The 27106-nt window shown below is 45.5% G+C and overlaps 1 protein-coding gene across 4 annotated transcripts in view; it reads right to left on the bottom strand.

The window, feature by feature from the left end:
- Nucleotides 1-27106, bottom strand: part of RPH3AL (rabphilin 3A like (without C2 domains)) — a 372551-nt gene that overhangs the window by 243866 nt on the left and 101579 nt on the right. For all 4 annotated transcript variants that reach the window (XM_068268620.1, XM_068268618.1, XM_068268619.1 and 1 more), the window contains exon 3: nt 4247-4390. In XM_068268620.1, coding sequence (XP_068124721.1) covers nt 4247-4390 — 144 coding nt within the window. The remainder of the gene's footprint in view (nt 1-4246; nt 4391-27106) is intronic.

Raw genomic sequence — 27106 nt, 5'->3', positions numbered from 1 at the left:
TTGAAAACGGATCCCCCTGAACGCAGATGGATCAGTTTTTTGTTTGGGTAAAGACTGTTGCTATTTTTAACATTGCTACCCATGGCTCTGGTTTTGATCAGGTTTGAAAAAACGGAGCCACGGATACGTTGCCGGACCTAGTGTGAACCTAGTCTAACTGTACTGTGAACGTGTGTTCAGTACTGAGCGTGTATGTATGGTGCGTAGTTAAGTGTTCAGTACACACTATATAATTACAGAAGGCGAATATATGTACATCACATATGCATAGCTTGTGAGTAAGTACGCAGCATATTGGAGTACAGTGGGCAGGCCCAGATCTACAGTATATTACAGGAGTCTATAGGCACAGATGTCATGGTGCCCTAGAATTCACCCTCCGTGAATTCTAGGGCTCCGTACAAACACCCGCAGAACTGCACAGCAATTGTGCTGGCTGCCCAGCTGTCACTTCTCCCTTAGCTCCCTTGCCCGGCATAGGTGGCTACAGGTGCGCTTTAGTATCAAGTAGCCAGAGCTATCCTCAGTATCAAGTAGCTAGAGGTGCCCCCAAGTATTAGGTAGCCCGAGGTGACCCAACTGAAAGGATATCTCATCAGTGGAATGCCGAGTCCCGGGTAAGCAGCCTCTCATTTATACTCCACTCAGGACTCTGCATAGGTAAGGTGGGAGGGAAGCATGTCGCCTTTCCATCATCAGTAGCCTGTAGGCACGGGCCTACAGTGCTTTATGGTACATCCAGCCCTGACGGTGGGTGGGACATTGTGTGTGTGTGTGTGTGTGTGTGTGTGTGTGTGTGTGTGTGTGTGTGTGTGTGTGTGTGTATTTATATACAAAATGTGTAAATTGTATGCGTACAACCTGTAGACTTGTGTACAGCAGGTGTGAAAATGTACAGCACTTTGGTGTACGGAACATAAGTAAGCATATAGTATGAGACTGTACAGGGAAAATGTCATTCTATAAGTGGGTACAATGCTTGTGTGAGTGTACAGTCAGTGTATGTGCTTACAGTGCATGAGTAAAGGGTACATTATCAGAGTGTACAGCTTAAAAGTAAATGCACAGCTGTACAGCAGCAGGGAAAGTGTAAGGAAGGCATGTGTGTAGAAAGTGTACATGACACCAAGGCCCACATGCAATTATTTTTTTCTCCTGAGTTTTCATCTTTAATTTAAACTAACTTTTCAGCACTTTGCAATTGCAAAAGAAAAAAACTACCAAAAACTAGGAGAGTGAGAGTTTTCTTGCTTGCTGGTGGTTTGAATGGCAAAAAGTTTATTGCATATGGGCCCAAGTGTATTATACAGCGGACCCGAAGCGCCAGGCAACAAAAAAACCTGTTAGATACGCGCTTATGTACATGGAAGGCTCTGGATCTCATAGAGCCTTCCATGTCCTCTCTTTCCAGGTACCTCTTCGTGTAGGCACCATTTCAGGTGCACTTTAATACACTGAAGGTGACTTCAGCACACTGAAGGTGAAAATAAATTAATGAAATAAACAATTGTATCTATCCTCCTCCTCCTCCTGACTTAAGATATTCCACAGTTTTATTTTAAATTTAAATGTACTTTTTAAGTATGCCAGAGCTAAAATCTATGAACTACTGACCCCTTTCATCTCTTTCCTGCTCTCAGAAGCCATTTTCTTAGTTGTAATTTCTTACCAGTGAGGGTCACACTGTAGTTTGACCCAATCCTGCCACTTACATACCTGAAGTTTAACTCTTTTAGGCAGAGAAATAAAATATGAAACACAGCATAGTTATTTGTGTGCTAGGCACTGTACATAGACGTCTATCTCATCATGTCACCTTCGGTATCCTAATGAACTACTTGCTTTTTTTTTATAGAGTACTGTAATAGGTAAATTGAAAATGGCTGGACTATTAGGCATTTTATGGGTTTCCTTTTGTGAAAATCTTTAGGGGGAAAATGTGGGTAATATTAGGGTTAGTGTAAGGAACACAGATGTGTTTCAGATCTTGCAGGGAACATTTCCACACAGAGACAATGCAAATATGAGAAGACAGTGGAGAGGAGACATGCACTGGTCAAAATTTCAAACAAGTCTTTGTAACTTTCACCTATTAATAAGGACTAGTATACACAAACCAACATTGGGTACCAGACAATGTAGTTAAAGATACAACTGTTATACAAATTACCTAACGTGTTACATGATTTGTATAAAGCTTGGTATTGTAGTGGTATTGTAGTGGAATTGTAGTGAGAGGAATATGGAGGCTGCCATATTTATTTCCTTTTAAACAATACAAGTTGTCTGGCACCACTGCTGGTTTATTTGGCTGCAGTAGTGTCTGACTTACACCAGAAACAAGCATGTAGCTAATCTTGCCAGGTTTGACAATAATGTCAGAAACACCTGATCTGCTGCATGCTTGTTCAGGGGCTATGATCAAAAGTATAAAAAGGCAGAGGATCAGGAGGAAAGCAAGGCAACTGGTATTGCTTAAAAGGAAATAAATATGGCAGCCTCCATATTCCTCTCACGTCAGTTGTCCTTTAATATACGATGCCTACACATGTTGAGACTATACCCCATTATCACATAGTGACACACCCACTAAGCTTGGCATCCCTGACAGCCTGGGCTGTCCTCATATGGCCTGCACAAAATAGCATCATTACATGTATTTGCCTGCAAGGGGCGCTAAGTACAGTAATTCATTTCTCCACGTTTAACTATGAATACCACATGACTCAACTTCCAAACAAATTCAAATTACTAACAATCTCCCTGAACAGAACCGGTTTGTAAATAAGGAACTACCTGTATCTTACTTTATATCCATAAGAAAATACAGAATACAAAAAAGTATAGTAAAATAATCATAGCTGTTGCATTCCTTCTATGAACACTTCTCTGGGCAGCCTACCTGGGGATTCTGCCTGGCCAAATCACCTTCTGCATGAGAAAACCATACATCCAGAAGCAGAGATGGAGTAAGATGTAATGGACCCATAGGTAACGTAGCTGATATGGGGCGTCCTTGTGTTTTTGGTAAGCTAAAATGGAGAGGCCAAATAAGGTGGCAGATGGGCCCCTTGACACCCACTGGGCATCAGGCACCTGCCTACAGAGCCGGGACAAGGTCCTCCAGCACCCAAGGCTAAGACACCAAAGTGCGCCCCTCCATCCCCCTCCCCCACCCCAGCCGTCACACGCTGATTGCTGTGAGACGCCCCAGGGCCCCCAACACCTTAATCTCTAGTTATCTGGCTTGCAGTGACTGCCATGTATCCCCTTTTATTATTTCTCTCTACTTCAAACACAATAGGGGAATGATAACTAAGTGAGTTGTGTGCCTCCTCCTACACTGTGCCCTGAGGCTGGAGCCTCTCTTGCCTCTGCCTCAGCCCGGCCCTGCCTGCCTAGGTTGCCTGGTGGATGATTTTGCTCTGTCAATAAGCATGCTTGCCCATTTACAGAACTGGCTTTATTTGCTGAGTTGCCCTCGATGGTGATGCTGGGTTTGTTTTCTGAGTATCCTTGACAGACAGGCTTCCTGATTTCCAATTGATTTGCCGGTTTGCTTGCTAATCGACAAGCAATAATGGAGCACAATGTTTGTGTTTAAACATTTTTTTGTACACTAGTTTATTCAGTTGTACAAAATTCAGAAAAAAAAAATATTCATACCGGGGATTTGCAGATATTGTCACTACTGCACGAAATGATCCAGAATGTCATCCAACCCATCCACATACTTCTTAAAGGGCAACTTAAAGAGACTCTAAAGCCAGATTAAAAATGGCGTTTTACCTCTCGTTCTGCCACGGGATAGCAGCGTTTTAGCAGGGGCAAACATGCCTCAGATGAATATAAGGTAAAAAGCCATTTTTAATCTGGCTTCAGAGTCTCTTTAAGTGAGAGGTAAATGGAGGCTGCCATATTTATTTCCTTTGAAACAATACCAGTTGCCTGGTCTATTTGGCTGTAGTAGTGACTGAATCACACCCGAAACAAGCACACAGATAATCTTGTCAGATGTGACAAAGTCCGAAACCGCTGATCTGCTGCATACTTATTCATGGTCTATGGCTAAATGTATTAGAGGATCAGTAGGGCAGCCAGGCAATTGGTATTGCTTAAAAGGAAATAAATATGGCAGCCTTCATATCCCTCTCACGTAAATTGTCCTTTAACTAAAAAAAAAAAAAAAAAACCCAAACAAACAAAAAATGCTTTGGATGAGAAAATGTTCGAATGTCAGACTTACCCAATCCTCTGCTGCTCCAGGACATCCACTTTTTCAGCTCTTCTGATGACATCTACAATTGAGGACATCTCATTTGGATTCAGACATTGATTCTTTCTCTGTTTGTCTGTTTGGTTAGTGTGAACCGACCAGCCTGTCTTCAGCCTGTGTGTAAAATATAACAGACTTGGATTCATCTGCTTGTAAAATTACCTTATACCAATAAAGGAGGAATACTTTACTTAGCATTCGTAAGCAATGGCAGCTGTTTGAATCACATGTTGATATCCAAATGGCTTTTAATTTGTTATGATTTACTGCTATTCTTGAGAGTTTATTAAAACTTAATGGAACAATATTAACCAAACCTGTGTAATATATAGATATCAATGATCACAATAAGGCTCCCTGCACACTGCAAATCCGTTTTCTGATTCCGATTTCGTTTCCGATTCAGATTTTCAATTCTGATTTTCCCTGAATACATTCAACAGAAAAACGGATCAAAAAATGCAGCATGCAGTAAAGATTAAAAATCGGAATCGGATGTAAAAACCGATTAAAAAAGCGGAATTGGAATCTCATGCAGTGTGCAGGGAGCCTAATAGAGGCACCAATAAATCATAAAACATATTAAAAGCAGATTAAAATGGAGATTGTGGTAAACTTATTGTGACTTGTTTCGCAGGGAGAAACCCGCTTTCTCAGGAAAAAATTATTGGAGTATCTGTGAGGCGTAAAACAGTATTGTTATGCTATAATGAAGCCAAAATTATATAAATATCTAATCATGTCATAGGGTATAATTTTGCCTAAGGAAGTGGGTTTCACAATTGGAGTTTTTTGTGATTGGGTCAGTGGGGGTTGTATAGTTTAAGTAAGTATGAAGTGGGGGTAAGGGTAGTGTAAGGTGCAACAATACTCTGCTATAGGGCCTCTGAATTTCTAAAGTGCACAATGACTGTATAAGGAATCTGTCTTTGTCGGTTGAGAATTCCGCTGAGACCCTGGCGGAATCCGCTGCTTTGGTGCTCGGCGCTTGTTCCGTGTTGATGACGCTGTTACTGGCTCAAAGGCCGCACTTTCTAATAGGCGTTCCCAGTACGCCCTCAGCAAAGGTAAAATAATAGTGGCATCAGACCTTACAACTGACACCTAGGCAGGGCCTTGCTGTGTGATTGGATGTGCGGAGTGTGGCCGGCCACTGATCGGATGATGACTTGTATGTAAATCTGCAGAGTGCTTCCAGTCATCGCCCGTGATAAGCATAGCTTTGGCTAGTTGCTGGGTGCGTCCTCACTTGTCAAAGATATGCTGGATATTGACCTTGGCTTGTATTTGACTATTCCTTGTCTGTTGTGATTAACCTCTGCTCGATTCCTGGAAATCCTTGTCTGCTGCCTGAACCGACCTCTGCTAGTTACTGGATACTCTTGTCTGCTGCCTGGACTGACCATTGCCTGGTACTGCATACTTCTTGCATACTACCTAAACTGGATGATAAGTATATTCCAACTATCCCTGTCAGTCATTTGAACAAACTTGCATGCAGTCTCATATAAACTATATCACATGCTGCCCTGGAGCATCCATTACCTGTTGGATAACTTTGCATGCAGACTAATAGGAACTGTGTTATAACTTGCATCATCTATTACCTGTTGCATAACACTGCATGTAGACTTGCATGAACTATTTCATAACCTGTATCATCCATTATCTGTTGAATAACTTTGCATGAAGACTTGCCTGAACTGTCTCATACCTGGTTTACCAATTGCCTTAATCTTGCCTGTGGATTGTTTGATTCCTCTACTGATGCTGGAGAATCTGCACTCGCTATCTCTGCCATTACTGACAAACGACGCTGATTGCTTCATCCTTCTGATCAAGGTAATAACCCTGTGTGATACTGATGAACTATTGAACTGTGTTACTAGCCTTATTAGGGCTCTAACAGTGTTTTCCTCTCTACTGCAGTCTGTATGCCTTGCATGTTAAGACCTGGGGATAACCATAGTCAGGAGACAAGTAACGTGTCCTATTCACGTGAGGGCTTGTCTATAGGTGAAGACGTGGGCCGGGCTCAGAGCCACGGTTATAGATTGAGGAGTAGAGACTGAGTAAGGACATAACCTGTCAAGCCTTAAGTCTAGCTGCAAACCATCATGGGGGTGTGACTTCATTCAGAGGTACCAATAGGGCTCCAGACAGTGGCCTGGAACGCCTATGCCTAAAAACGTCTGTTCTACTGAGAATAAAAATGCTTTATTAAACAATTTTATACTAAACACAGGGTTGTCCAGTTGTGGTTCTATTTAGCTAGAAAACTTTATTTCCACCTTATACTGTACCTTCATCCTTTGATTAAAGATTAATGCCTGGTACACGTCTGATCTGATTTTCCGATGCATTTTCCATAGCAGTGAATTGAAAATCAATCAGAAAATCAGATTGAGCATGTTGGAAATAATCGATCTGGCAGTAAATCTCATTGTGTTTACCAGGCATAACCATCACACACAAAAGCAGTCTGACACAAGATAAAGCAGACAAGCTAATGTAAATGAATATAGCAGCCATATAATGGTTCTTGAAGGTTATTGAACCCATTAAAATGTTCTATAGTTTTATATAAATGGCACCAAAGACATCATCTGATCTTCAAACAAGTCCTAAAAGTAGATGAAGAAAAATGTATTTATTGAAAAAGCAATATCCATTAATTTGTGTTGTATTTGTTTAGCTAGGTTTTCCTCCCCTACATTTAAAGGACAACAATCACAAAAAGTAATATTTAAAATATATACATAAGACTGTAAATTTCACTCAGAGTAAAATGCACTATATTTACAGGTTTCCTATGTTCCTGTCACTTACAGTAGGTACTGGTAATTAAAATCCAACAGATCTGACAAGTTTTGGACTAGTGCATCTCTACATGGGGCATTCTCTTATATTTCTTTATTTACAAACACACTTACTGAAAGGCAGTTGCCCAGTCCAACTGTCAAAATAATGTGCAAACAAGTAGAAAAGCTGTCCAGCAATCTTAGGTAGATCCTTTTCAGAAAGTGCTTTTGTAAAGAATAAGGTAACTATTATTGATTTATAAAGCGCCAACATATTCCATGGCACTGAACAGTGTAAGAAAAACAAACATGGGGTACATAATGATACGGACAAGAAAGGGGGGGGGGGGTAGTATGCAGTATTCATATAGGCAGTGTTTTTTGGTTATCTAGTACAGCTGTTTCTGTGGTGCAGTCTGTGCAAAAGCCAGGGTGGAACTAAAAGCAGGGAGTTAGAAGATAATTAGTTCAGTATGTACTGTGTGTGGCAATCAAGTAATTTAGATGCAAATGGGAGAAGTGACACAAGGTGGTAGTCAGCGAGTGCAATACAGAGAATCACGCATGAAGCGATGGGCTAGTCAAAAATGTCAGGTCTGTTATTTTCTTACTACTGTAAGTGACAGCAACGTAGAAAAAAAAAGTAATTTCTGGTGCATTTTACTTTTTATATATGTTACGGCCAGAACCCGAAGTTTGGCCACTTCTAGTTCTGGCCGGCCACTTCGGGTTCTGGCCGGCCAATGTGCGAAGTGGCCGCAGCGCCGCGGCCAATGTTAGAAACGGATTGATTCCTGCGACATGAATGTATCTTCTGGCCGCAGCGCAGCGGCCAACGTATAACCACTTAGTTAATTTGTTGCAATTAAGCCGGCGGCAATGTAACAATTCAAGCCGCCGGCTTTTTCTCTGCCTCTCTCTCCTTCTCCCCTCCCCCCCTCTCTCTCCTTCCCCCGCCTCTCTCGCTCTCCTATGGGCAGCCGGCGGGGACACGAGTGTCGTCCCCCCCCCCCCCCCCCCCCCCCCCGAGTCGTTCGTCGCGGCAGGGAAGCCTGCCGTTCTTGCAGAGCGGGTGCTGGCAGAAGCAATGTCTGCAACCTCTCCGCTCTGCTGCCCCTGCTGCGACGAACGACTCTCAGGGACACGCGTGTCCCCCGTCGGCTGGCCATAAGAGGAGAGAGAGACAGAGAGAGAGAGGCAGATGAAAAAGCCGGCGGCTTGAATTGTTACATTGCCGCCGGCTTAATTGCAACAAATTAACTAAGTGGTTATACGTTTTGCCGCTGCGCTGCGGCCAGAAGATACATTCATGTCGCAGGAATCAATCCGTTTCTAACATTGGCCGCGGCACAGCGGCCACTTCGCACATTGGCCGGCCAGAACTAGAAGTGGCCAAACTTCGGGTTCTGGCCGTAACATATATATGTATTTAAAATTTTACAATTTTTTTTTTCATGGTAGTGGTCCTTCAAGGTTACATTCCCAGAAAAATACAGATTTCAAAGGGTTCAAAGACTAGCACTAGAGATGGCCCGAACAGTTTGCACGCGAACTTATTCGCATGAACTTTGGTGGTTCGCGTTTGCGGTGAACCGCAAACTATATGAGAGTTCGACCCGCCCCCTATACTACATCATTAGGGTCAACTTTGACCCTCTACATCACAGTCAGCAGGCACAGGGTAGCCCCTCAGGCTACACTCTCTCCTGGAGCCCCCCCCCCCCCCCCGCCCTTATAAAACGCAGGCAACGTCAGCCATTTCACTCACTCGTGTGGCAGCAGTAATTAGAGAAGGGAGAGAACCTTGCTGCTGACATAGGGAAAGCTTAGTTAGGCTCGCTAGGTTGCTCCTTCTTGCTGATCTTATTACTAAAAAGCACTCATCACCAACAGCTCTTTTTAGAGCTAATGTTGTTCTTGTGATCTATTTTTTTTTTTTGTGTGTGTGTCCCACAGACACTTGTGTTGCATATACAGCCTTGTCAGTCAGTCACAGCTGCTGGTGGGACCTTGGCCCCTTGGTAATTCCAACTGTGCCACTGCCAGGCCCAGCACATTCAGCAACTACCTGTGCGTGTGACAGCTGCACATTTGTAATACCAATCACTGCATACCAACCTGTTCAGTGCACCTACTACCTACGCGAGTGCACGCAGTGTCACTGCACCTGTTGACGGTACCTGTGTGTGTGTGACAGCTGCACATTTGTAATACCAATCACTGCATACCCACCTGTTCCGTGCACCTACCTACCTACGTGACCGCAAGCAGTGTTATATACTAGTCACTGCAACTGTTCATGGTACCTGTGTGTGTGACATTTGTAATACCAATCACTGCATACCCACCTGTTCAGTGCACCTACCTACGTGAGTGCACGCTGTGTCACTGCACCTGTTGACAGTACCTGTGTGTGACAACTGGACATTTGTAATACCAATCACTACATACCCACCTGCTCAGTGCACCTACATGACCGCAAGCAATGTTATATACTAGTCACTGCACCTGTTCACGGTACCTGTGTGTGTGACAGCTGCACATTTGTAATACCAATCACTGCATACCCACTTGTTCAGTGCACCTACCTACCTACGTGGGAGCACGCAATGTCATTGCACCTGTTGACAATACCTGTGTGTATGTGACAGCTGCACATTTGTAATACCAATCACTGCATACCTACATGTTCAGTGCACCTACCTACCTACCTACCTACGTGACCACAAGCAGTGTTCTATACCAGTCACTGCACCTGTTGACGGTACCTGTGTGTGTGACAGCTGCACATTTGTATTACTAGTCATTGCATAATTGTTCACAGTACCTGTGTGACCACACGCCGTGCATACCTGTTAACTGCACCTGTGTGACAGCTGCACATTGTATTGTAATACCAATCACTGCATACCTTTCACTGCACCTGTGTGACTGCACATTGTATTAGTCAAGTCAGTGCGTACCTTTCACTTCACCCCCACCCACCCCCATATGGACAAAACAGGCAGAGGCAGAGCCAGAGGCAGACCCAGCTGACAGCTGGCTTGGCGTAACTGTTAGCTCGCAAGCTGCTACCATACCAGCTGGTGGACTCTAAGGCCTTCCGAAAATTTGTGGCCATTGGGACAGCGCAGTGGAAGATACCAGGCGGCAATTATTTCTCAAAAAAAGGTGATACCCAAACTGTACCATGAAGTTGAAAGGCAAGTGGTGTCATCTCTGGCACACAGCGTTGGGTCAAGGGTCCATCTGACCACAGATGCCTGGTCTGCCAAGCACGGTTAGGGCAGGTATATTACTTACACAGCCCATTGGGTCAACCTGGTGACCCCTGGCAAGCAGGGAGTACGTGGCTGTGCAGCGGACCTAGTTGTGACACCTCCATGGCTTGCAGGCAGGCCTGCTTCCACTTCCTCTCCTCCTGCTACATCCTCTTCGTTGTCGTCATCCTCCTCCTCCTTGGCTGAGTGGCACTTCAACTCTACTGGTGCTGCGATGTCTTCTCCAGCTACACAGCCCCAGCTTCCCAGGGCCTATGCTGCATGCCAAGTAAGACGGTGTCACGCCATCTTAGACATGTCTTGCTTCAAAGCGGAGAGTCACACTGGAGCAGCACTCCTAGCTGCTCTGAACAAACAGGTGGATCAGTGGCTGACCCCGCACCAACTGGATACCAGCAAAGTGGTGTGCGACCACGGCAGCAATCTCATTTCGGCTTTGTATTTGGGAAAGTTGACACATGTACCCTGCATGACACGTGCTGAATCTAATAATTCAGAGATTTGTGTCTAAGTACCCAGGCTTACAGGACGTCCTGAAGCAGTCCAGGAAGGTGTGTGGGCATTTCAGGCGGTCTTACACGGCCATGGCATGCTTTGCCGATATTCATCGGAGAAACAAATTGCCGGTGAGACGCTTGATTTGCGATAGCCCGACTCACTGGAATTCAAACGCTCCTGATGTTTAACCGCCTGCTACAACAGTCAAAGGACACGCTCTGGTGAGATGGGGATGTTCTGGCCGAAGTACTGGGCACTCATGCGAAATGCCTGCAGGCTCATACCATGCGGCCATTTGAAGAGGTGACAAACCTGGTGAGTCGCAGTGAAGGCGCCATCAGCGACTTGACACCATATGCTTTGTTCCTGGAGCGTGCCATGCATAGTGTGGTGGATCAAGCTGTGGAGGAGTGTGAACAGGAACAGAGGGGAAGCATTGTGGGATCAATTCTCAGCAGAACCAGATGATTCCTCAACACCTGCGGCAGCACAGAGGGGGGAGGAGGAGGAGGAGGAAGAGTCGTGTGGGGAAGAGGAGTCAGATGATGAGGAAAGTGTTTTTTGGAGGAGGAGGGGGAGGCGGCGGAAGAACAACCGCAGCAGGTGTCGCAGGGGGCTTGTGCTGCTCAACTTTCCCATGGTATTGTTCGTGGCTGGGGGGAGGAGGAGAACTTAGCTGACATCACTGAGGAAGAGCAAGAGGAGATGGATAGTACGTCTGCATCCTATTTTGTGCAGATGGTGTCTTTCATGCTGTCCAGCCTGTTGAGGGACCCCCGTATAAAAAAACTCAAGGGGAATGAGCTTTACTGGGTGGCCACGCTACTAGACCATCGGTATAGGCACAAAGTGGCGGAGAGGTTTCCAAATCACCAGAAGGCAGAAAGGATGCAGCACTTGCAGAACAAGCTGGCAACTATGCTTTAGCACAACGGAATAAAAAGGTACCACTGCCAGTAATCCTTCTCCCATGTCCACGCAGGCAAGGACAGGACACTCTAGCGATCTCATGGTGATGTCGGACATGCGGACATTCTTTAGTCCAACGCCTCGCCTCAGCCCTTCCGGATCCACCCACCACCAACCTGGACCGGCAGGTAGCCGACTACCTGGCCTTAAGTGTGGCTGTAGACACTTTGAGCAGCAATGAACCCTTGGACTACTGGGTGCGCAGGCTTGACCTGGTGCCAGAGCAATTTGCCATCCAACTTGTCTTGCCCTGCCTTAAGTGTCCTGTCAGAAAGGACCTTCAGCACAGCTGGAGGCATTGTCACTGAGAAGAGAAGTCACCTAAGTCAAAAGTGTTCAGTACCTCACCTTTATCAAAATGAATGAGGCATGGATCCCGGAGTGCTACTGCCCGCCCAAAGACTAAGTCAGTTCCCACACACAGCATCTCTGCCTGCACGCCGTGTGACTGCTTGCCCCAAGACTAAGTCACTAATGACCGCCGGCTACATGAGTGTCTCGGGGGGGGGGGGGGGGGGGGCACACCCAAGATAATAAGGTTGTTGCTTTATTGTGGACAGACCAAATTAGATCAGCTGTACAGGCACTGTTGTTCTGTCATTGAGCTACCTCAGCCCGGCGACCGTATGGGCTTGAGAACCGCAATGGCCTGCACTCTCGCCATGGTGCGCACCAGTCCAGCACGGCCGTCACTACACAAACCACTGTTTGCGGTGCGTTACACAGTGAGTTTGGTCTGTAAGTGTGAAGCAGTACTCTAATTACACTCCCTGATTGATGTATACACATGCAAGATGTTTTAAAGCACTTTAGGCCTATTCTTTTATTTTATTAACATATCTGGCTTCGAGTTTTCAAGGCACACCACTGACCTTCTGGCTAAGGGGTTGGGTTTCTGTCCCAATAGCACCTTGGACAGATTTGAGTTTGTAAAAGACTTACATCTTTTTGCACGCAAAATTGTTTTAAAAATGTTGCATAAGAGGGGGCGTGGCTTGCTAATGGCCGTGTGAAGACGCACTAACGCTGAGCTCCCGCAGCCCGGACTCTAAATCTTCAAAGCAACACACACAAACCCACTGAAATAGCCCATGGGTGGAGGCAGAAAGAAGGGAACGAAAACCCAGCACAGTACGCCGTCACATTCCCAAATCAAGCGCTTCCTCAGGCCATTGGAGCGAAGACTGCAGGACCAAGAGAGTACCAACATGGCGGAGGCTCCACGCGGCAAGGCTAGCGGCGGCTCCCAGTCACCAAGGGAAAACTACTCGCCAAAGGGTTCACCCACAGCACAGGGGACGAAAGGAGCTCGCTTGTCTGACCAACCTCACAGTCCTCCGGACAAAAAGCAGCGTACGCAGCTCCCAGATGAGAGACCCGGAACGCCGCAGAGCGAACAACATGGCCTCCCTCCCATCTCGCCGAGCAGCAACACCTCCTCGGCATCACCCAAAATGGGGGCAAGGGGACCCTCCCAGCAAGCCAGCCCTATGCAGCCATCTCAAGCGGACAAGTCTTCGCCAAAGAACTCTAATCCTATGAAGGCTCCACAAGGTAGGCCGATATCCCCTGCCCAGCAAGCCCACAATTCCCGCCATGAGGGCGCCACTTCCGTAGAGACTTACTCAGCACAGCCCTCGCCTAAGCGGCCCACAGGTCTGGCTTCTCCTTCGTTGTCTGATGGTGCGGAATCATATGTAGAAGTTGAGCTGCACGACTATATTAGGTCTCTCCCTACTAAACAGGATCTAGAGAACTGTTTTACTAGAATAATGGAAACATACAAGCAAGATATGGCTGAGTTCAGACAGGACTTTGTACATGTAACACACAGAGTGGAGGAGGTGGAAAAAACACAAGAAAAGCGATCTGACTCCCTAAAACTGCAAACAAACACTGTCAATGCCCACTCTGAACATATTGCAGCCCTATATATGAAGATTGATGATCTGGAAAACCGCCATAGAAGGAACAATATACGCATAAGAGGTGTTCCTGAAACAACTAGAGCTCCAGACATTATGGCCACTACTGAAGCAATATTCAATCTTTTCCTAGATGCCCCAGCAGATAACAAAATAGAAATCGACCGAGCCCACAGAGCGGCAGGCCCCCCACGATCTGATCCGGCTAAACCGTGTGACATTATTTGCAGAGTTCACTTCTACAAAGAAAAAGATGCTATAATGGCGGCTGCACGCCGGAAAGGAGACATAGACTTTGATGGTGTGAAAATCCAGTTACTACCTGACCTATCTAGTCTCACGCTCCGGCTCCGCAGAGCCGCCAGACCACTGCTAGATGCTCTAAGGGACCGTGAGATCAAGTACCGCTGGGGATACCCCTTTGCAATATTTATCAGCAAAGACGGCAAATCGGTGACTTAACTCAGCCAAGGATCTACTAAAAGTCAGAGAAACCTTTGACCTGCCTGAAATTACTTTGGAGGAATGGCCAATCCACGCTGACACTCTAGCCCTACCACAAAGAGAGAACTGGAAAAGGGTCCCGAACCGCAGCAGACCCACTAGAAACAACATTGACAGATAATCTTACCATAGCCTGCAGTTCTGAGCGACTGTAAGGTCACCTACAAATATGAGAACATAGTCATTTGGCCTCTCTGTATTCTTATGGCACTATGACTGATCATACCGCCAGACAGGGGTGCCTTCGGTGAAAGTTAACTTCATTTTTTTTTTTTTTTTTTTTTATATACCTAACTCATTGTCATTGCCCTTCTGAATAATGCTATGGGCAGGTGCGCCCGGCTGGGGTGTCTGTGTGTGTGTGCGTGGGTGTGTGGGGGGGGGGGGGGGGGGAGTGGAGAGGAGTATCATACTCAAGCTCTAATACCTGCTGACCTGTCAACCAAGTGGTCATTATAGCAATGTTAAGGTGACAGGGTACATACGAAGCCCCCTTTTTCTCACCACTATATAACTTATACCTGCCGAGCCTCAAACATTACCCCTAACCACTCGCCTAGGCCCGGGTCTTCTAGGTCCCCTTCCCTCTCCCCTGCCGCCCCCCCCCCCTCTCTCACGCCATTTCATGCCGGACCCACTGGACATCCTTGCGCGGGGGACCCCACTGGGCTTGAATAAGCTTTTCTAGTTCATGAGTCGTAAAGGCTCTTAAAAGTTCACGAAATTTAAATAGACATAGGAAAATGTCTCTCACAGAAATTCGTTGTTTTAGATAGAATGTGTTAATATTTATACAACAGAGTCCTGGTTTGACGGGAGCTAATGGAACGGACGTTTGGCTTCCATCTCCCACCAAATCCTTCATCCTGATGACACCGACCATACGGTTTCAACCAGGATGTGTGACAACTTTCAAGAGTTTTTTACTCAGGCTCTCCCTAGACCTGAGATTTATGTTAATAGTTCTAATCTCTCTTTTGTCTCTCCTTCTCTCACCTACGCCTCTCTTCTCCCGCATGTTCTTCCCCGGTAGGGGGGGATGTCGACTTCCCTAAAGGTAAGATACCAGTTAGATCTTGTGTGGTAAATGATATCTTAATAACCAGGGGCGTTTCTAGCCATTTTGTCACTCCAGGCAAGAAAACCTGTGGGCACCCCCCCCCCACCACATACTGTAGCGCCAGCCCTTAGTCCCCTCCCCTCTGTGCCCCCCACCACACACAAACAAACGCTATATCCTTAAAGGTATCCTGCATGACCAGAAGGCCCTGGCTGACTCAGACTGGTCCCAACTGAGCCAGTTACCAGGGATGATTGCGGACAAACAGAGGGCAACGGGATGACTGCCAGGGACGCATCCATGCTATGGGGCAGGAGGAAGCCCCGGGTAAGTAAAAAAATGTTGTAGTGTGTCGTCTCTTTCTGACTGAGGCTAAGATTCAGCAGCAGCAATGCTGCAGCATCACCGCAGACAGCATGATTGCTTGCTGCTGATATCATCATCAGTGGTGCTGCAGCAGCTGCGTCATTCAAACTTAGCCTCAAAACTTACAGTTTGTCCACCTACACCTAGTGACAGCTCAAACCAACTCACAACCTCTGACATTTGAAATGCAGCCACCACTACCTCCGACACTTGTAATGCAGCCACCACTACCTCCGACACTTGTAATGCAGCCACCACTACCTCCGACACTTGTAATGCAGCCACCACTACCTCCGACACTTGTAACGCAGCCAACGATCTTTCCGACACTTGAAATGCAACCCCCATTACCGCCGACACTTGAAATGCAAAAAACGCTACCGCCAACGCTTGAAATGCAGCAAACAGGAATGCAATAAACATTACCCCACACACAATAAAATGCAGTAAACATTAAATACAGCAAATGGTACATCTTACTCCTGTGAAAAACACGTTACCCCACAAATATATTAAATGCAGCAAACCTCAGGACATAAATGCATTAAATGTTCCCCCTCCCATTGGGTGCTGGTGGGGTGGGATGGAACTGCTTAGTGGGATGGGAGGGTAACACTGGGTGAGGAGGAAGGTGATAGTGGGTTAGAGGAGGGTGACAGTGGAGGTGAAACTGTGTGGGGAGGAGAGTGACAGTGAGGAGGAGGATGGTGACAGTGTGGTGGAGAAGAAGGTGACAGTAGGGAGAAGGAGGGTGACAGTGGAGGTGAAACTGGATGGAGAGGAGGGTGACAGTGGGAAGGAAAAGTAGAGTGAAAGAGGAGGTGAAACTGGGTGGAGGGAAAGGTGACAGTGAAGAGAAGGAGGGTGACAGTGGGTGGGGAGAGGAGGGTGACAGTGCGGGGAGGAGGGTGACAGTGGGGGTGGGGGATAGGAGTTACAGTGCAGAGGAGAGGAGGGTGACAGTGCGGGGAGGAGGGGAGGGTGACAGTGCGGGGAGGAGAGGAGGGTGAAAGTGGGGGTGGGGGGGGATAGAAGAGTGACAGTGCGGAGGAGAGGAGGGTGACAGTGGTGGGGGGGAGAGGAGGGTGACAGTGCGGGGAGGAGGGGAGGGTGACAGTGCGGGGAGGAGAGGAGGGTGACAGTGGGGGTGGGGGGATAGAAGAGTGACAGTGCGGAGGAGAGGAGGGTGACAGTGGTGGGGGGGAGAGAAGAGTGTCAGTGCAGAGGAGAGTAGGGTGACAGTGGGGGGAGGAGAGGAGGGTCACAGTGGGGGGAGGGGAGGAGGATGACAGTGGGGGGAGGGGAGGAGGATGACAGTGGGGGGAGGGGCGGAGGGTGACAGTGGGGGGAGAGGAGGGTGATGTGGCTTACTAGCTAGCAGCTGGGGATCTCCTGCAGTGATTAGCTTCCAGGTCCTCACGCTGGGATCAGGGGCGGCCAGCCACGCAGTCCAACTTCAGGGCGAATCGGAGGGAGAAAGATGAGTGAATGCGGACGCCGCATTGGAAGAGGGAGGAGGCGGTGGAGGGAGATTGGATGCTGCATTGGAGGATGAAGGAGGAGGCGGGACCAGACGTCCAGAGTCACTTCCCCGACCCGACCCCGCCGGCAGCAACTTCCTTTGAAGTCCATGCCTCCTCCTCGCCGTCACTGGGCTTTGGCTGCGACCACCCTGCCCCCACCTCCCTATGCATCTGAGGGGGACACATCAAGCGGACACAGACTCCTGTCTGCAGCCGGCGTGGCACCCGAATGCCTGGTGCGTCACACGCTGGCTGCACGTACATGATTGACGGCGGGGGGCGGAGTTAGAGGCGGCGCCGCACGAAGTAAACAAAGTACTCGTGCGGCTGCTCGCTCTGTAAGAGAGGAGAGGGGGCGGTCCAGAAGGCAGCAGAGGCGTGGCCGCCACCGCGAGCATGACATTTAATGAAAAAAAAACACACTGCAGTAGTGGCCACGGTGAGCGGTCCCCCGCGTGGCGCCTTTTCCACTCCCGGCGCCTCAGGCGAAAATTTATTCTTGCCTAATGGGTGAGACGGCCCTGTTAATAACTACTTACTTGCTACCAATCTCAGACTATGGATAGTTGCACTATAGCATCCTACAACGTTAAGGGATTTAATACTCCCAACAAACGGTCCCAGATCTTATACCACCTCCACAAACAACACGCCTCCATCATTTTCCTACAAGAAACCCATTTCAGGGAAGGGGAAATACCTTTATTCAAATCAAGATACTATAACAAATGGTACCACTGCCCAAACCCCCTAGGCAAATCTAAAGGAGTCTCTATAGGATTCCACAAAAACCTCAGCTTAAATGTTCTTAATTCTCAAATAGACACCCAAGGAAGATATATCTTTCTCATAATACAAATTCAAGAAATAAAATATACCCTGGCCAACATATATCTCCCAAACCAGAATCAAGGTACTACGTTACTCACATACTTAAATAAATTATCACAATTTGCAGAGGGCAACATAATCTTGGGAGGCGACCTCAATCTATGCCTTAACCCTATACTAGACTCTTCCTCCCAGCGAACATCACTTTCTAAACAAGTTCTAGTAAAAATTAAATCTAAACTTCAATCTCTGTGCCTGATAGACGCCTGGAGAACTCTCTACCCAACAAATAGAGATTATACATTTTTCTCTCCTGTTCACCAATCACATAGTCGAATAGACTATATTCTTACCTCTCAGAGACTCCTCGACAGGAATATTCAGGCGTCTATAGGCATCAGACTGTGGTCAGATCACGCCCCAATCTTTTGCTCATTTGCTCTACATAGATCCCTGGGGGCCCAGAGCCAATGGAGGCTGAACGATAACTTACTTCATGACCCCATATGTGTAGCAGACATTCAAAAAACCATAGAAAATTTCTCTCTTAACCACAGCCACGATGAAACCTCACCCGCCATTAAGTGGGAAGCCTTAAAATGTGTTCTACGAGGGGTCTTCATCTCTCATGGCTCTCGACTCAAAAGGGAACGTAGTGAGCAAATCTCCAAACTACTCTTAGAGATAGAAGACCTAGAGAACAAACTAAAAGACCAATACTCACCCGATATAGACCTCAAACTATCCAATACCAGACAAACCCTCTTATCCTTAATAGATCAAAACACCTTGATAGCTAGAGAGAAATCCCGAAGTATGTACTTTCATCGAGGAGGTAAATGCGGCCCCCTGCTAGCTAAATCCCTTCACCCTATTACTCCCTCCACAAATATCTTCTCCATTAAAAATTCACAAAATCAGACCAAAGTTAAAACATCTGACATAGCTAAAGAATTTAATGCATACTATACCTCTTTATACAACCTTAAAGGGAAATTCCATGACCTGGATCCAATCAAACTAAAAGATAAAATAGCCTCATATATTGATGCCACTCCTTTGCCCACACTATCACCCGAAATTATCACAGAATTAGATCAGCATTTTACGGAAATTGAATTGATGGCCTGTATTGGATCTCTTAAAAAAGGGAAAAGCCCTGGACCTGATGGCCTCTCAGGAACCTTTTTTAAACAATTCTCCACGCTCCTGTCTCCAATATTGTTGCAGGCATTCAATTCAATTGAAGACTCATTTTTTCACACCTCAGACCACGATGGCACATATCACGGTTATTCCCAAACCAGACAAAGACCCAAATTACTGCTTAAACTATAGGCCCATCTCCTTGATCAATATAGATTTAAAACTTTTTGCTAAAATGCTAGCCGAAAGACTTAAACCCCTACTCCCTACGATTATACACACTGACCAGGCAGGCTTTGTCTCAGGGAGAGAGGCTAGAGACAATACATTGAAGACTGTCTCCCTGATTCACTATGCCAAGAAAACTAATTCACCCCTCTGTATTATATCTGTGGATGCTGAGAAGGCGTTCGACAGGGTCCACTGGCTGTTTCTGGAGCTTTCCCTTAAGCAGTTAGGCTTGGGAGAGGCTTTCATGAATAAAATACTATCACTATACCACAATCCCAGTGCCAGAGTTCGAGTTAATGGGACCCTGTCGGACGCCTTCAGAATTGCTAACGGCACTAGGCAGGGATGCCCACTATCCCCCCTGCTATATGTAATCTGTATGGAACATCTGGCAATAGCGCTCCGGCAGAACTCTTCAATCCAGGGGGTGAAAGTAGGGGACCATCATTTTAAAATCTCGTTATTCGCAGACGATTTACTATTATACATATCTAACCCCCACATTGCATTCCCGCACATTCTCTCTGAGCTAAATAAATTCGGAGAAGTTAGCAACTTCAAAATTAATATCACAAAAACCGAAGCACTGAATATAAATCTCCCAGCACTAACAATTAACACTCTAAAAAAGTCTTTTAATTTCCGATGGCAGCCCAGCCACATTAAATATCTGGGAATCTTAATACCCAATGATCCCAGAAAAATATTCCAACTTAACTACCCACCACTCCTCAGTAAAATCCAAAAAGAACTAGATAACTGGATCAACCTTAGACTCACCTGGTCTAGCCGCATAAATGTTATTAAAATGGACACTCTTCCCAAAATCCTCTATATACTACAAGCTATACCCATTGGGCTTCTCTCCCCCTTTCTTAAAAAATTACAATCGACAATGCTAAACTTTATTTGGCTAGGTAAAACCCATAGGACAAAATTTAAACTCCTTATACGACCTAAATCAGAAGGGGGCATGGGCTTACCTGACATCAAAACATACTACCAGGCGACCCTACTAATGCACATACTGAATTGGTTCCAGGATAGAGACAACAAACAATGGGTCACATTGGAATCAGTTACATCCAAATTAGACCCAAGAGCCTTGCTATGGATACCCCCACACTTAAAACCCGCATCCGATGATATTGCTTTCTGGTCCCAAATTGTTTTAAGAAAATGGCGTGACATCAGAGACCGACTTAGACTATCCACTCTTTATAGCCCACTTCTCCCTCTCCTAGATAATCCTAACCTAGCTACAGGAGTACAACAACTTTCCTTCTTGGGCTGGGACAGGAAATTCTGGCCCCAAGTGAGACATATTATCACTTCCAATAGGCTCATGCCCAAAGAAAGTATAGGTAACCTCCAGAACCCCCCCAAAGTGAACTGGCTGATGTGGTCCCAGCTCTCCTGGTATTACAAACTTCTAATGTCCAAAACTAATATACACAGAAGTCTAACGCCATTTGAAAGATTATGTGCTACCACAGCCTCTTTAAACCACAAAGTCTCTCAGATTTATTCCTTATTGGTATGCACTAACAGTGAGAAAGATCTCCTCAAGTTAACAGATGCCTGGGATAGGGACTTAGGTCAGACTCTTCCCGCAGAAGATTGGGAAAAAATCTTTGAACTAACACACAAATCCTCAGTCTCTCTAAACTTTCAGGAGAGGAATTTCAAAATATTTGCTAGATGGTACCGAGTACCATCTCAGGTGTCTAAATATAACCAGGAGAGCTCGGACCACTGTTGGAGATGTCTACAAGCTATTGGAACTCATATTCACATTTGGTGGGAATGCCCCAAAATACAAGAATTCTGGGTGGGGGTGTTTGAGATCCATAAGCAGATGTATTGTGAGTCTCTACCATTGAAAGCATCAACAGCCCTACTAACCCTACTACCCGGCAGATCCTCCACTATTAAAAAATCAATAACTCCAATCTTACTTATCTCAGCTAGACTACTAATCGCCCGACATTGGAAATCTGATGTAATACCCTCTATGGCCGAACTTTTCAAAGAGATAAACAATACTATGCGCATGGAGGACCTATTTACCCCGACCTCAGACAAAGCTGAATCCTTTGTCACTAAATGGGCTATATGGATGGACTTTAGAGACTCAGAGAAAGCCAAGAGCATTCTACATAGAGATCTTACCCCCTCTATGATGAATATATCACAGAATCCAACCTAACCAAGATCATAAAGCTAGTATGACCGGGACCAGATATACCCCCCTACACCCTAAGTATCTCCTCCCCAACCCCCTCTCGCTTCCTTTCTCTCTCCCCCCCCCCCCTTCCTCTTGTCTTCCTATATAGATCTTACTATAGCTACCCTTCACTTCATTTCTACTTTCTTATAAATATAATTAAGTTTTGATGTACATCAATCTCTTACTTTCCTGAGATACATATGTGATATCTTGTAGTTCCTTACTATACACGTGATGGATAACTTTTATTACCTAATGATGGTGTTATGACCCCTTTATCCAGAAATTTGCATTGAAGACTATTAGAGGAAACCAGGTTCATGTCCATTGTATGTTATCTTCATCCAAACCATGCCCACAACATGAACCAGCATAAATACTGTACCTTTACCACGAACTCATCCATATGTCTTAGTTCATATTTTGATGCTGTACACAATGTTTTCTACGTGTCATACTTCCCTGTATGTTTATTTGTGTTAAACATTTCCAATAAAAACTTATTTGGAAAAAAAAAAATGTTGCAGAAAAGGAAGGAAAACTCTCCTCTAGGAGGTACGATTTCCGATTGGAAAGATTGGTCCAATCAGGACTACAGAGCTTTAATGGATCTGGTGAAGCTGAGCGAGGAAAGTGATCACATTGAGGGAAAGAATTTATTTGGATTCAGTTCAGGGGAGAGGTCTGTGAGTGATTCTATTAACCAACAGTTCAGATCTCGCTCTACCTCATTCCCCCCCTTCTCCTTATGTCCTAGTGTTAGCTCATTTGTCTCCTTGGTAGAGGATGATGTTCGTAAGTTATGGACTGAAAAACATCAAACTCCTAATTTATCGCTGGAAGAATACCAAGCGTTGCAAGAATTACGTGAAAATAAAGATATTATTATCAAACCTTCGGACAAGGGGGGGAATGTGGTCATCATGAGATCTGAACAATATATTTACATGTGCCAAAAAATTCTCAAGAATAGGGAATGGTACTGCAGGGTCTCCGCATCCAGGGTTATTACCAATCAGAGAAGTCTTTTTTACCTCATTGACACGGCTATAAGTGAGGGAGTCATCACGGCTGAAGTCGGCGCTTTTTTAAAAGTCGAAAACCCTGTCACACCGACGTTTTATGCGCTACCTAAAGTTCATAAGAATCCATCTAGGCCTCCAGGACGTCCCATCGTCTCGGGTAATGGATCCCTCACCGAAAAAATAAGTGTTTACGTGGATAGACATTTGCAACCGCATGTCCATCGGTTACCCTCATATGTACAGGATACATTGCACCTCCTCACCCTTTTGGAGGGGTTGCAACTACCCACGGATGCTCTGTTGGTGACCCTGGATGTGGAGGCTCTGTACTCCAGCATACCACAGGAGAAGGGAGTGGATGCTGTGGGCAGATTTCTGAGTGAAATGGATGTGGGTGAGATACCACACAATCGATTCATCTTGGATTGTTTGAGATTTATTCTTCAGAATAATGTCTTTATCTTTGATGGCGCCCATTACCTCCAGGTGCAGGGGGCAGCCATGGGGACCACTTGTGCTCCTTCCTTGGCAAACCTGTACCTGGGGGAGTGGGAACGCCACCTGTTTGGCAACGATGCCCTCGTCATGTACCTGTGCCACATTGTGTCTTGGCATAGGTACATAGACGATGTGCTGATGTTTTGGACTGGTGGTAAAGATCTATTGGATGAATTTATTATGGCTTTGAATTGTAATGATTGGAACCTGAGATTTACTATGGATAGTCATCCCAGCTCGATCTCTTTTCTGGATCTTACTGTCAGTGTCGATGGGGAAGGCCATCTATCCACCCAGATTTATCGTAAATCTACAGCATCTAATGCCTACTTACACGCGAGCAGTGCGCATCCATCACATACTATACGTGGCATACCTACCGGACAATATTTACGTGTCCGGCGAAATTGCACTGATGATGTCACATTCGAAAAGGAAGCTAAATTGCTACGATGCCGGTTTAAGGAAAGAGGCTATAAAGACCGTTGGCTCAAAAAAGCATACAAACGAGCTAAATCAACTAATCGCCTCGATCTCTTACAAAAGAGGCCTAAGACCTCGACTAGTTTTAAAGAAACCCGTCTTATTACGCGATATAGTGACCAAAATCGGCGGGTGGATGGCATTCTCCAGCGGCACTGGCATATCCTTACTAAGGACAGCAGTATTAGAGAATTTGTTCCTTTCAAACCTCAGATTACATACAGACGAAGTAAAACATTAGGGGATTTGCTCTCCACAAGCCATTTTTGGGGGAAAAAAGGACCCGATGGTCATTGCAAAGTGAAGGGCACGTACAGCTGCGGCGGGTGAGCTTATTGCCAATATTTACAAATTGGAAAATCGGTAATTTTACCCAATGGCCGCAGGTGGTATCTGCAACATTTTGTCAATTGTAATACCCCTGCGGTCATTTATCTGCTTTATTGCAGATGTGGCTGTTTTTATATTGGGAAAACTTCTCGCGCCCTAAAAGAAAGAATTAAAGATCATGTAGGAGATATTACGTGCTGTAACTTTAAATCCCCAATTTCCCGCCATGTTCATTTTGAACATCGGGGGGATGCCCGTTATGTTAGTTTCATAGGACTCGATGTAATACATCGACATCCTAGGGGGGGGGATGTGGACAGAGCTTTACTCCAATTAGAGTCTCGTTGGATTTTTAATCTTGGGGCAACGAAAGACAAAGGCCTGAATGACAGCATTAACTACCGGGTCTTTCTCCCGAATTAGGCTTGTTGGTGGAATAAGTCCTTCAGCTGCTTCTAGGTTCTGCTCCCCTGCCTCTCAATTTATCCATCTGTGCGTTCTCTGCCTCACCTGTCTGGGGGGAAATTGCCCTCCTCTGGTTTCGTCCCCACTGTCACGCTTATACTGCCCATTCAACATTATGGACAGGGCATTTTTGCTTGCCCATGTGCTATTTACTAAATTAGCACGGCTGTCCATACCTTCTGTATGTTAGACTATGTAATGTATGTTTTTGTATATGGCCATAGCAGCCATTGTGTAATTGCCTGTGGTTTACTCTGCTCCGCAGCGTTGACCACGATGGGTTGGGTTACATGTTGCCGATATTATTGTTTTGATTGTTTTGATTGTTTGTTTCTTGCCGGTTCTCCCCCGCCCCTCTCCGCCCTCCGCCCTCCTCCTTTGGATGCGTCACAGTGGACGTCCGCTTTAGGATGTTCTCTTCCGGCTTGCCGGGATGGAGCGCATGTTTGCGCTCCAGCGGCGCATTTCCAGACGTCTCCGTGCTGTGATGCGGAGCGTCCATGTGGGGGCACGCGGGGGGCGGGGCCGGGGCCGAGGATGAACGCGGCTAGTATAAGAACGCCGCCATGGCGTCCTAGCAATACGCTCTCCGCTGTCTGCCTTTGAGAAGGCCGTTAGATAACGGCGAAACATGTCAGGCTACTTTACAGCGAGGTAACTCTGCCACCCTGCCGCCTGGGACTCCTCTCCATCAACAAAAATATTTTTTGCTGGACATCATTACGGCAGCTGGATTGGTAACTATATTACTATACATGCATCATATACCCGGACCTTCAATATCATTGGAACTTTGATACTTTGCTGGGATCAGCCCTATTACTGCACCCAAGCTTGGGACATATGTCCATCACATTCTAGTGGATTCATAGCACTGGATATCTGCTGGCACCATTTCAACACACTGCTTGCTTTTGCATGGCTTTATTAACCCTGCTGCAGATGCTACTGTTGTTACCTGTTGTTACCGGCTCTATATCATCACTGTTCGGAATTATACCACTAACCAACAGCATGTTGACAGCCTGCCTGTTTTACTAACCACCTCTTTTTCCATCCCTGCGAGTGGGGGACGCATTTTTGTGGACATCAACAGCATTTCTCAGTGCATGGTTCATCTGCTGCATTTTCAGCCCCTGCGAGTGGGGGGCTTTAGTTGCTTTATTTTTCTTGTGAACTCTCCAGTATTTCCACAAATGGAGAACTACATTCATCAAGGTCCTATGCATGCTTTTCACACCAGCTAAAATATTTTACCAATTAGCCTTTTGGGGACTGCAGCCCCATAGTTATGATGGAGGTTTCTGAGCCCTTAGCGGCGTTTTGTGGCGGAACTGTATTTTAATGTTTATCACTTAGATTGTGTGTGTATATGTCTAGTTTTAGGATTTTTGTATTAATAAAGTTGTATATCAAATTTCATGCACCCAAAAGCCAATCCTCTTTTCCTGTTGCTTTTCATATATTATTGTTGGCAGGATGCATGAAAAAAAGTTTTTTTTGGATATCATCATTAATTAACTTATTGCTCCCAATCAATTCCGGGTTTCCCTTCTTTGAGTAATTCACCTAATATTCTTTTAATCTAACTCCGATTATATAGTTAAGCGCACATGAGTGGCAGACATGTGCAACTCTCTTAGCTTAAGAAAAGTTTTCAATATGTCAAGATACTTGTTATCTTTTCAATTAATGGTTATAAAGGGATATGTTCGTTTATTCTACTCACTTGGTTATAGACTTTAGAAGTCAATGCTGTTGGTTGACCTATTGTATAGGTAAATCTGTCATCAATGTAACCAGGTGTACTACCTACAGTTCCCTTGTATCAATATCATAATTTCTATATGTTATGTGTAAAACTTTAAATAAAGAATTTTTAAAAAAAAAGCACTTTAGGCCTCTAATTTAGCACGCTGCCGTGCGTCAAATCTGGATTGTTCCCTGGGACTTTTGGCGTGTATCCCACTCCTCCATGCAAAAACTCAGATGTTAGACTCCTTGAAACATCTTTTCCATCACTTTTCTGGCCAGCATAAATGTTTCTAGTTCTCAAAGTTCGCCTCCACATTGAAGTCTATTGCAGTTCGCGAAAGTTCACACAAACTGAACTTTTTGCAGAGGTTTGCGTTCGAGGTTCGCGAACCAAAAAGGTTCGAGCCATCTCTAACTAGCACCACTGCACTGTAAATACTGTATCTGCATCTCACCTGAAACATTAGTAAGCCGCACAGTTTGTAAATGGTGGCTTTCAATAGGACAATGCATGACCCAAGATTACCTAGCATTATTGTGAATTCTTATACAAACACAGAAATAGATGACCTCAGTGACTTGGTAAAGAAAACACATTGTACTGGAACAACTGTGCTATCAATTATAGTCTGCATTTCCATAGACATTTATCACTACTTTTCCATTTCTACTTGAGATCATGCTCACAGATTAATTTAGAAATAGTTTAAAAAGGCCATACTTGCTTTTCTATTTGATTATTGAAGTTTGGAATAAATAGAATCTTACAGTTTAGCTGAATTCTTCTGATAGCATGCTGCTGAAGTCAAATGAACTGTAAAGTACAGAATGAGCAAACAGGCAAAGTCATAAATGAAATCCACAGGACCTGGTATGAGGTTAAACCTGACCTCCACACATTGCAGTAAA

Source organism: Hyperolius riggenbachi, chromosome 2 (assembly GCF_040937935.1).
Source record: "Hyperolius riggenbachi isolate aHypRig1 chromosome 2, aHypRig1.pri, whole genome shotgun sequence".
Classification (NCBI taxonomy): Eukaryota; Metazoa; Chordata; class Amphibia; order Anura; family Hyperoliidae; genus Hyperolius; species Hyperolius riggenbachi.
Note: the sequence above shows the minus strand (reverse complement) of the source record. Positions and strands in the feature narration are given on the sequence as shown.